Below are 11,454 nucleotides of genomic sequence, written 5' to 3' on the forward strand. Positions count from 1 at the left end.
AGAGCAATGCTGAGTGGAAACATGTAACAAGTACAGAAACTCATCTCCTAATTTAACACCTTTTGCTCCAGGAGGAGCTGTAAAGAAAAAAAAAAAAGCAAATAAGCTTGCTTCTCTCTGCTTGTCCAAGTGCCAAGATTGAGTCTCTCTGGCTTACATTGACAAGACCTATTTCCAAGTGCCTAATATTGAACTGTTTAATCAATTAGCAATTAACTCGGTCTCAAAGATAGTATTTTATGCTACTGTATCTTGGTAATCAAAACAAGAAGCAATATAACTTTAAGCTTCGAAGCACTGACTTCCATGAAAATACAACATTCTGGATGAATGGGCAATGAATTGGGTGAAACGGGCTCCACTGATGTTTGGAGACTCTAGAGGGGGCATCCTGGAGAAGAACACATTTTTTCTTTGATGTCAGAAGTTGAGCTAGCCACACATGCAGTAGAATAGAAACAAGCAAGCTTCCTTCTGGAGGGAAAAATAAAAGCAACTCCTCACTCGGCTAGCAGGACAAAGCCAGGACGTGCAAGAAACCTTCAGTCTGAGCTCCACGTGCCTCTCCAAGGACGGAGGGACCCACCCACACACAATTGCTCCGAACCAGCCCACCACGAGCCTGCGGAAGGCGCCAGGTCCTCTGTCAACCTCCAACACCAGCGGCCCAAGGCTCTCCCAACTTGCAAGCCCCCTGCAGTACCCTCTGCCAGGAGGGCACAGAGCCGGCAGAAGGTTATACCCTCTTTTCATGTCCCATCTTTCTCACTCCAAAGTCTGTTTCTTCTCAGCTACGAAGTGAAACGTGCCCTTCCAAGGAAACTGAGACGTACATGCACACACCCCAGTCGCCAAATGAGTTTCGGAGAAGACCTATGTCCAATGCCTAGGCAGCCAGTCTTTCCCCCCGGACCCCAGGGCCGGGTTCCCGAAAGGGGAGCGGCCGGACTCACCCAGTCCTCGAAGTGGCGGCTCCCGTTTTGCAGCAGCTCCTCAAACTGGATGGTGCAGTTGGCCACGAAGTCATCGTAGCCGATGGGGGCATCGTGAAAGACGGCCAGCTCAATCTTGCGCCCATTGCACACATCCGTGACGAACTCGTCGTGCCAGGCCGGACTGTTAGTCTTCTGTTTGGTGGCGGTTTGGCCGATGCGCGAGTCGTCCACGTTGAGGGCGATGTAGGGGTCGAGAAGGAAAGTCTGTGGCCGGGGTCCCACCGCATGGCGCAGCGACCAGGCTGTGGGCTTCAAGCTCACGGCCTCACAGATTTTGATCTTAAGAAGGCCATTGAACACTACCATGGTCGGGGCGGGGAGTGGGGGCCGGGGTCACTCCGTCCGCCCCGAAGGCCGGAATGAAGAACAGACCGCGGGCGCTCTGAGCCACGGGGACTCCTGGGTCCCCTCTTGCTCCACCCAACTCCACTCCCTACACCTTGTGGCGTTGCGCCCGGGCGCCGGCGATTCTCAGAGAGTGCATGTATTTCCTCGCCGGGTTCCTAACGGAAAACAGGGAGGGGGGGAGAGCCGGGAGACGTCCGTGTTTGGAGCAAGTCTCTCCCCCCCTACCACCAGCGGCACCTCCAGAAGAGAAGACGAGCTGTGGGCTCCACCGCAAGCCGAGGGGACTGCCTCGCCGCCTCGCTGGCTCTCCGGGTCCGGGTGCCGGGAAGCGGGCTCCGCGCCCGGCGCTTACCTACCTTTCCGAAACATAATCCCCGGGAAATTTCGACTCCGGGAGGGGGAGGGGGCGGTAGAACGGGGCGGGGACGAGAACCGGGGGCGCAGATTTCAACCCGGATCCTCTTCGCCCACCCAGCGCCTGCTTCTGACCGCGCGGGGCGGGGGGTGGACCGAGGGATGTGCAGTCTATCCGGAGGGATGCATGTCGAGAGGAAATGGTCCTCCTCGGAGCCAAATTTTTAAAAATCCACAAGCCACACAGCCAGCCCGGCCGCCGCCTCCTGAGCGAAGCAGAGCCGTGCCGCAGCAGGCGATCGGGAGGCGCCAGGAGACCGGAATCTTACAGTCGCGCGGGCTCGGGAGTCGGGTGGCCGCCGTTCGGGATCGGGGCGCAGGCCGGCACCCGGCGGTGCGCAGCGCGGCGGCGGGGCCGGGACTGCGACTCGGCGCGGCCCCACCTCCTGGGCGCCAGCGCCCGCCCGCCGCGCTCCCAGCGTCCCAGCTCTCGCCTGCCGCTCGCTCGCTGCCCGCCAGCCCGCTCTCCCCCACGGTCTCTTCTCCCTCGGTCGGTGTGCGAGCGAGTCTCCCTCCCTCTAATGCAGGAAATGCGCAAAAGACGTCAGTGTGTGTGTGTGTATGTGTGTGTATGTGTGTGTGTGTGTGCACGCGCGCGCGCGCGCGCCAGTGTTTAGGGAAATAGAAAGTTTTGCCGGTTGGGGGAGCAATACGGGAAAAGTGAGCGGAGGAGAGAACAGCAAAGAGCGGGCCAGCCTGCCTGGGTCGAGCCGGCGGGCGGGGGAGCCCGGAGGGAACCCTGAGTGGAAGCCCGGGGAGTGGCAGCATGGGGGTGCGGGAGCGAGAGCTCCGAGCGATGGATGGATACGTCTTTTGGGGTCTCCACCGGGAGAGGACCGGGCCGCGCACCTTTTGTGGACGCTGCGGCCAACTCTTTAAGAGTTGGGGAGAGAGGAGTGGCGGGGATCGCGTTGCCCCCGGAGGACTCGGGAACCTCTCCTAGGCCTACCCTACTGGGGCAGTGGCTGGCCAGAGAAGCCTGCGAGTGTTGACCTGTCATTCTGTCCCGGGACGCTCAGCTCCCTGGCAATGGGGGAGGGGCACAGGGAAGGACCCGAAAGGCTCTTGTGAGTTTTTTAAATGGGATTATTGTCTCTTCCGTTTCTTTGGGAAGCGTTCTCCCCTTGGGGATCTGTCCTGGACCCCCTCTGGGTGTGAGAACTTGACGGGAGAAAGCTTGGTCGAACCCCGGCCAGGCCCGGCTTGTGTGTTTATGTTTACAGAGTGTGTTCTCCTTTTTACGCTGGACCCCGTCTGTGCCTTGGAGGGGCACATCGGGTCGGATTAGTGCGCTGACAGCCGGCGTCCGGGCTTCGGGAAAGCGGGGCGCGCCCTCCGGGGGGCGAGTGGCGGTGTCCGTGCTAATTTCCTCCGTAACCTTTAAACTCTCGCTGGAAGCCGCCGCGGCGGCTGGTCACGTGAGGCGAGCCCTGGGCTGCTGGGGAAGAATTTCCTCCGCGGGGAGCCGGGGCAAGGATCGGCCCCGCGCCGGGAGACTGGGAACCTGCAAGGGCGGGGCGGAGAGCGCCCAGGCCTGGGGTGCGGCCCAGCTGTAGCTGCCAGGCTACGGCGGGAAGAGATCGACCTGGGAGCTGCAGTGCTTTGAAAGTGGAAGAAGAAACCTCTGCTTTTTGTTTCTGCCAAGTCAAGTCCCATAGTTTGTAGGCATAGTAGTAAACTGAGTGTTTATCTGGCGGGTCTGATTAGTGTAGACTAAAATTTAAAACCCGCCTCCCCATCATTTTTTCCTCACTGGAAAAGGTTATCATTGCTTGTGGCTTAAAGGCTTAAAAGGGCTTAAAAACGAAGACGGCTGCCCCTTGGAACAACACGATCCACACATAGTGCAACATAGACTTCTCAAAATCATCGGAAGGGTCCCAAGGCCATTGGGGCAGGTCCTCCAGTCCCAGAGGAGCACACAAAGTAGCCACCTGCAGCCAATACCGGAGAAATTACTGGTATTTCTTACATCTTGTCCAATTGCATGGGGCAGCTAAGTAGAGATGGTGCTAAAATGCAGTCTTGGGGACAGCCGAAATAATTCTCACGCAAAAAGTCAGGATTTTAAAGTGTGCCTTACATGGTCACTTGCGCCAGCTGGAGGTGTGATATTTTAAAATATCAGTTTGACAAAACACTAGCAGAGACATCTCATTGCTGTTTGTTTTCTCATTTCTTTGATCACTGGAATTTTTCTTCCTTGCTTCTCAATTCCACTAGTGTATTCTTCCTGACCTTACTGGAGATTGAACCCAAGGGCTCTTTACCACTTAGCCACATGCCCAGCCCTTTTGAGTTTTGATTTTGAGACAGGGTCTTACTAAGTTGCTGATGCTGGCCTAGAACTTTCAGTCCTACTGCCTTGGCCTCCAGAGTTGGGGAGGTACAGGTTGTGTGACATACATCCCCTCCCCTTCCACCACTATGCTCAATTTTCCATCTTGGGGAATGTGATAGAAGGTAATGGCACATAGGGCTTGATCTTCTGAAAATGTGTTCTGGAAGCAGGGTCAGCAGAAAAATGAGCTGTGTGAGATACTTTTCAAGCAAGCAAAATGTAAAGAATACCAAGAAACTCATTAATCAAAATAAATAATTTTAATGCATTTTTTAAAAATAAAAATATAAAAATTTAAGAATATCCAAATCTTAAATAATTTTAAAACTACACTAAAATATTGTTTCTATTGCTGAGTTTATTAGCAACCATTAAATTTTATACCCAACCAAATGTTTCTTTTGCCTCACCCTTATCTTGGCTCAGTTGGGAAATCTAGAATGCCAAAAATTTATGAAGTTAGGGATCCTTAACTAGTTGGTATTTCAAACTGTCTCTCTAACTTACTCTGGCAGGTCCTATGTTATATACAAACAGAAACACATTGGATTTAAAAATATTGAATTAAATCCCTCCTCTTTTGTATATTAAACAGAAAGTAAGTTTAGAATTAAGGACACACTGAACTTGAACCTTTTGCATGTGTCTGTTTATTTTTTACAAAGTGAGTCTTCTATTTATATGGGTCCTTGGCTATGCCACTCAGGGGGACATCGCCTCTGAACAAGCACTACTGCCCAAGTGAGACCCTAAATATATTAAATAGGGTCTGTTGCCATCTCAGTGACTATTGTAAACAGATAACCAACAAACTTCCAACACAATTGCCTTGCACATTGGGCAAGGTTACAGGAAGGCGACACCTGCCTCTTAAGAGGCTGTTATCCATGTGAGTAATCGGTCTGCAATTCTCAGAGTCAGCCAATACCAGTCTCCTTTCCATTACAAGTTTTACAAAGTACAAAAAGACTTTGCCAAACAAAACGCCTCCTTTTTAATATTTACATTAAAAGGGAGAATGCATGTATTCTACATGCAAACACTGCTTGTTTCTTGCCCTTCTTACATTCTTATTTCTAAATAAATATCTTACCTTCCCACAGTCAAACTTGACCAAATGAAAATATGTATTCATTTGGGTTAGTAGCTGGGGTATACATTGTGCAATATGCCCTTTGGGTTCCAACAATGGCCCCCTTATTTCATAATCATTGAGAGCAGAAAGAAAAATGATGGAAGAATGTAACAAAGATGATGAAGATAGGGCCTCTCTCCTTTTAAAATTAGTTGATGAGAAAAGGATTGATAGAGCGGCAAGCATACACACGGCAGTGTGGTCAATGTTGCAACAGATCCAGGGATGGGAGTAGCATCCCTTGCCTGGAGAAGCTTACCAACCTATCGCCTCAAAGGTCCTTTGAGCAGGGAGTTCCTCCAGCTGCACGGAAAAAAAAAAAAAGGGAAGGGCATTGGCAGCAAAGGGAGCAGAGTGTGCCACACAGTTAGAAAAGGCTGTGGCTACTGGGGAAGAATAAGGGGCTGGCTGTACCCCTTACTTAATATTTACATTAAAAGGGAGAATGCATGTATTCTACATGCAAACACTGCTTGTTTCTTGCCCCTTTTTTGGCAGATAGTAGTGGGAGATGAGGCAGGTTGGAATCAGACAGTTAAGTCTGCTGGGACCTGCGGATGGGTTTGAAATGTTTCCTGGATAGACACTGAAAAACTACTTTTTTTTTTTAATGTGGTGCTGAGGATCAAACCCAGCGCCTCACACATGCTAGGCAAGAGCTCCACCGCTGAGCCACAACCCCAGCCAGAGACATTAAAACTTCTAGTGGGCCAGCAGCATGACAAATTAATACTTTAAAAGCAGTTTTGTGACAGATGAATATTTTTCTCTTTTGTAACTTTTCCTCCAGCAGACTCACCTCAAAATAGGGTGTTAGAGAGAAAGAAGAGTCAACTCAGAAAATGATTTACATTCTGATAAAAAAAAAAGAGAGAGAAAAGAAACAGTCGGTGGATATTGTTTAGATCAGCTAAAGGCAGCAGAGAAGGGGAGCTGGAACCTAGAGCAGCATGTTAATATTCATGTCCCTGCGCTGTGCTGCTTGTTGCCATTTATAGAATGTTAATGGGCCTCTGGAAGGTCTGCCTGGTCAGGGTCTATCAGACATTCCTCACATGCTCTGTTGAACAGAATTCAACCACCTGGACCATGGGATGGAATGTGCAGTGACACAATGACAGAGCCCTGCCAGGGAGGCCCAGCCCAGCTCCCACCCGACTCCCAGCCAGCTCCTAACTCTCCCCCAGGCCCACCCTCTGTGGTTGGCTTCTGTCTGGCCTGCCCTGGCTTCTTATTTTAGTCCAACCTCTGCTCTGAACTCTTTTGCAGTAAACTTCACTTGCACCTGTGAGGAGTCAGAGTGTTCTGAGGCAGCCCCACAGAGATTAAAGAGGGAGGAGATGGCCTGGTGCCCTTCCTTCCTCAGTTCCCTGGACTGTAAGCCCCCCTCTCTAGGACACCAGATGGAAATAACATCACACATATGTTCTTTGGCTGGTTGATGCACTGGGTCTTGGGACCTTTAAGTACATATATAATCTAAGGGTCTCTACTAAGTACGTGCTATGTACAAGCTATTAGGGCATGTGCTCTAGAGAGGATAAGCAGATACTGGATAATTCCTACTCCAGTCAGGGAGATTAGATCAATTCAGTCAGTCATGTATTAGTTGGGATTGGCCCTTCATTGGTCAGGATTGGTAGGACATGTTGCTATAATAAGCTGTCCACAAATCTCAAAGTCTTGAAATGACAAAAGTTTCTTCTCAGTAGTGACAGATGCTGGAAACTCTGCTCCCTATCAGCATTATCTTTGCTCCTGTGTCCAAGCTGACCAAAGAGTCATCAACTGGAACATAGATGGTGATAAGCAGAAAGCTAAAGGATGTCTGGAGAGTCTTAGGCAATTCAATAGTTTCCTCTCCTACCAAACGCTAAATATCTGCTACTGGCAAGTTGTTAGCTAGAATCAGCCATATGACCCCTCTCCCTTCAACCACAAGGGAGCTAGGAAGTTCTACCATCTTCCAGGACAAGGAGCCTGGAATATTTGGTGAGTAGCATCGGAGATGGCCATAGAAATCAATCTCAAATAACTGCTGCAGAAAAATAAATCAAGATGGCACACAGCAAATGATAGATAAAGGTCTGCCGCAGTCCGGTCCCAGTTAGAAAGTACTGTAGAAATTCAGTGATAGCAATGATCATAGTAAGAGTGGGACTGTCTAATCCCCAATGGCCCTGGGCCACTGCATACAGAAGACTTCAGCTGACAAGGGGAATTCTACGTAGTCTCAGGACTAGCAACCACCCTATACTCCTATATCCTCTCCTTCACATGCCTAAACCTTACAGGTTCTGCTGACCCTTAAAGTGATGTCAGAAACAAGACAGCACTAAGGGGGCATTTGGATGCCACAAAACAGAGAAGTTTGTTATACTCTATAGGATTTGAGATCACTGTCAATATACTTTATTGTTATTAAATGAGGAATATGAGACCCAGAGAAGTTAACTCACTTGCCAAAAAAGGAAAACAATGCCAATAATTAGTGACCTAAACCCAAATCTTATGCCTCCTAGTTAAACTTACTGCTTTTTCCCATTGTCTGGCTGGAACCAACACACCATTTGGTGATGATAACTTCAATTACGCTTTAATATCTTGGAAACAAAATTTCTGTAAATCCAAGGCTCTGAGTTTAATTTATTGCTTTCAAATTACACTGGCCTTATTCCAGTACAATATAATAATTCTTATAATACTATATACTATCTATACTATATATCATAATAATAATAATAATACAATTATAATAATTCCCAGGAGGACAATGATATTGATAGTCCTTCCTTAAGTTTTTTGGTGATAAGAATCTTTAAAACAAGAACCTATTGTACCTCAACCTCTATGTTTTTGCATCTTGTCTCCTAACACCAGCATATGTATTGATGTATTTTCAGCATCTGGTTTTATGATCCCTGTACAGTGTGTAACAGCTGCTTCCACAGGCTGTGGATATTTTATCAATACAGAATGACTGACCTAACTGTTCCCACTGGGTCATGTGTCTCTAGTACATTCTGGACATTTGGCTAATCCATTTCTACTTCTGATTTGCATTTCAGGATCAACAAGCTGAGGCTCAAGGGCAGGAATTAGTGCCCTTTGTCACTGATAGCAAGCGTTTAGGCATAGCAAAATGTAAAACTAAGACTGGTTAAATCCACAGGTTCTGTTGTAACAAATACTAGAGGCAGGTGCCAAATATTTTACTCTTTTAAGGTCCAAATTCTCTATGAACCAGGTATTATTCCCCTAGCTCAATCTGTAGCCTCCTTCCAGAATTCTTCCACCTCTTTACCCTTATTGCTCAGAGCTCCTACCTCCTCCTACTAAACATGACATAGTTATTTGGAACCTTGCTTGAATTCTGCCACTTCCCTGAAAGGTCTCGGAGACCCAGCAGGACTCTTCTTGGCACTCTTAAATATCTTGGATACACTGTAATATCAATACAATTATAATAATTCTCATGAGAGGATTATATTGATAGAGTTCTTTAAGTTGTTTTGATAAGAGTATCTAAAAAAAGACTTATTGTTTTAGTGACTTTGTACTCTATTAACGTTTGAATAATGAAGAGTGTCACGAAGGGCCCTCTTCTCGGTCTTCCCTAGCTCGCCCAAATGAGAGCCTTGAGATGGTTGGCCTCTCCACCCACGGTCAGCTCCAATCGGGGTAGCTCAGTCCCTGGGCCGCAGCTTAGGTGGGCCGCAGCTTGGGTTGGCCGCAGGTTCCCGGCTCCGCGAGCCCACAGCGCCCTCTGGCGGTCCCACGCGCGCGCGCGCAGTGACTCGAGCCTCTCTCCCTGTGCGCCGAAGGATGACCCTTCCCAACCTTGCTCTGTCTTGGTTCTTTGTCGTAGCCCCCAGAACAGACCCTCTCAGGTCGCTGCAGTCTAGGTGGACATGGGATAGAGAAGCGAATAGAGAGACTGGGTCTAAAGAGGGCCCATCGAGTCTGTTATCTCTGGTTTAGCAGCCTGTACCTATTTAGTATCTGTCTGAATTCTGCCACTTCACAGGGCCAGGGAGCAAGCAGTAGTGCCTGCTTATTTTGCTGGAAGAGGATTTTGAAAGGGACAGCCCCTAGGCCCTGAGCCAGGAGAGGAGAAAACAACTGGGAAGGAGAGGAGTATGAGGCATGCCATGGCCTCAGAAGATTTCTGAAAGTTCTGGAGTAGAAAAGCACAGCAGACCTGGGGATAAGGGACAGGAGACAGACCGGGCCATTTGGATAGCCAGACCACAGGGTCAGAGTATAGGTGATGGACGAGGACTCATTTATTCAGCCTCATTCAAGCTGTGTGATTTGTCCACCCTCTGGAAGCTTTATTTCCTCCAAAGTGGGGATAATAGTAACACTGTACAGAACTGTCCTGAGGATTAATGTACTAACCTGTGCCAGTCATCAATTGATGTGCCCTGCACATGGTACAGAATCACTAGGATAACTTAGCAGCCAAGGGATCAAGTCTGGGGAAGACCACAGAGCACCGGACTATTGGCCTTACCCACATGCCCACCACAAGTGAGGGGCGAATACAATCAGCAACAGCTTGTTCTCTGCAAATACTTTGATAAAGCCAGGCCTAGTGGCACACTCCTGTAATCCCAACTACTTGGAAGGCTCTGTAGGAGGATGGCAAGTTGGAGGCCAGCCTGGACAATTTTTAGCAAACCATGGTCTCAAAATCAAAAATAAAAATGGCTGGGATGTAACTCAGTGGAAGCCTCTGGGTTCAATTCCTTAGAGTACTTTGTTTTTGGTTTTTTAATAACTAGTCTTCTCAAAGAGAAGAACTCGGTTCTTATCATTGCATTAGAACAACAGGTCATCTAGTTGGTAGTTAAATCTATGCTGAGTTCAGAAAAAGCAGATGAAGGAGTTGTGGCCCAGGTGTTCAAGAAGCTAAAACGTGAAGGTGAAGAAATTCTAGAGATCTCCAGGCAAACCACAGAGACCAACTCTGCACTTAAAAAAATAAAAAAATAAAAAATCTCAACACCACTGAATCCTCCTTTCTTTTTTTTAAAATATTTTTAGTTGTAGATGGGCACAATATCTTTATTTTGTTTATTTACTTTTATGTAGTGCTGAGGATGGAACCCAGTGCTTCACGTGTGCTAGGCATGAGCTCTACCACTGAGCTACAACCCCAGACCAACTCCATATTTTTCTTAACTTGACACTGTAGGTCAGCTCCTGAAGCAGAGGGTAGGATCATGAGAAATGGCCAGAGAACTTCTCTGGAGAGGATGGAAACAGGGGGAAATGGAGAGGGTCAGAGCTGCTCAGAGGTTGACCTTTTTCTCAAAAACAATGAGGCCATCTGTTGGGTGTTTACTCAACCTTTCACTGTCAAACCCGACCACCATTTAGGAAAGAAGAAGGGTGAGTGCCACTCATCCATCCCACCAGTCATCATGGAAGCAGATCCCTCCAGATCAGCCTCCCCATTCCTGGCACATCCCCCAGCCCTGCTTCTCGGGGACTCCATTCTTTTACGTCATCCCTCACTTTTCTTCGAACTCTTCCCTTCCACCAGCTCTTTTCCGTCAGTAAGTCTCACCTACCTCACATGAAATATTTTTAACCTCTCCTCACCTCTCATTTCTCTCTACCCACCACTCAACACTCTTCTCCTCCCCAAACTTCTTATGTGTTATTTATTTTCACTGTCTCCATTTTCTTACTACCCACTCCTTCCTCAGCCCACGCTATTGGGCTCACTGAAACATCACTTGCTTCCACCCTGATAAAACCATTTTTTTTTTGTCGTCTTTACCTTATTTAACCACTCTCTGCAGGAGATGAGGCAGCTCCACCTCCCTCTTTGATATGCTCCCTTCCTCTGGTTTCCATGACATCTGAGCTCTTCATATTTTCTTCTGACCTCCTTGGCTTCTTGTATTCTGTTTCGTTTGTTCTCCTCCTCCCCTGCCCTTTTCCTAAATGCATTATTATTGTATGGGCACATTGCCAAATGCTAAGACAATAATGCAAAAGTTTCCACGATGAGTTGTCAAGCAAGTGACCATATGATGCTGTGACTATGAAGGAAGGAGAGGTCCCTGTGGCCTGGCAGAGCAAGAAAAGGCCCTAAAGGAGGGGAGGTGGGAAAGGAGCATGGATGGGGAGAGAGGTTCAGAGGCAGAGAAGAAGGAAAAGGCATTCCTGGTGGAGGAAGCTCCCACGGACTGCAAGGAGAGTTAAAA

At 48.2% G+C, this 11,454-nt stretch overlaps 1 protein-coding gene across 1 annotated transcript in view; it reads right to left on the reverse strand.

The window, feature by feature from the left end:
- Prkce (protein kinase C epsilon) overlaps positions 1–2,102 on the reverse strand; it is a 486,225-nt gene extending 484,123 nt beyond the window's left edge. The window contains exon 1 of the mRNA XM_046424887.2: positions 954–2,102. Coding sequence (XP_046280843.1) covers positions 954–1,301 — 348 coding nt within the window. The 5' untranslated portion in view covers positions 1,302–2,102. The remainder of the gene's footprint in view (positions 1–953) is intronic.
- Between the last annotated feature and the right edge of the window lie 9,352 nt (positions 2,103–11,454).

The sequence above is a fragment of the Marmota monax genome, unplaced genomic scaffold, assembly GCF_021218885.2.
Source record: "Marmota monax isolate L192 unplaced genomic scaffold, Marmota_monax_Labrador192_F-V1.1 WCK01_AAM20220418_F8-fsc00015, whole genome shotgun sequence".
Lineage (NCBI taxonomy): Eukaryota > Metazoa > Chordata > Mammalia > Rodentia > Sciuridae > Marmota > Marmota monax.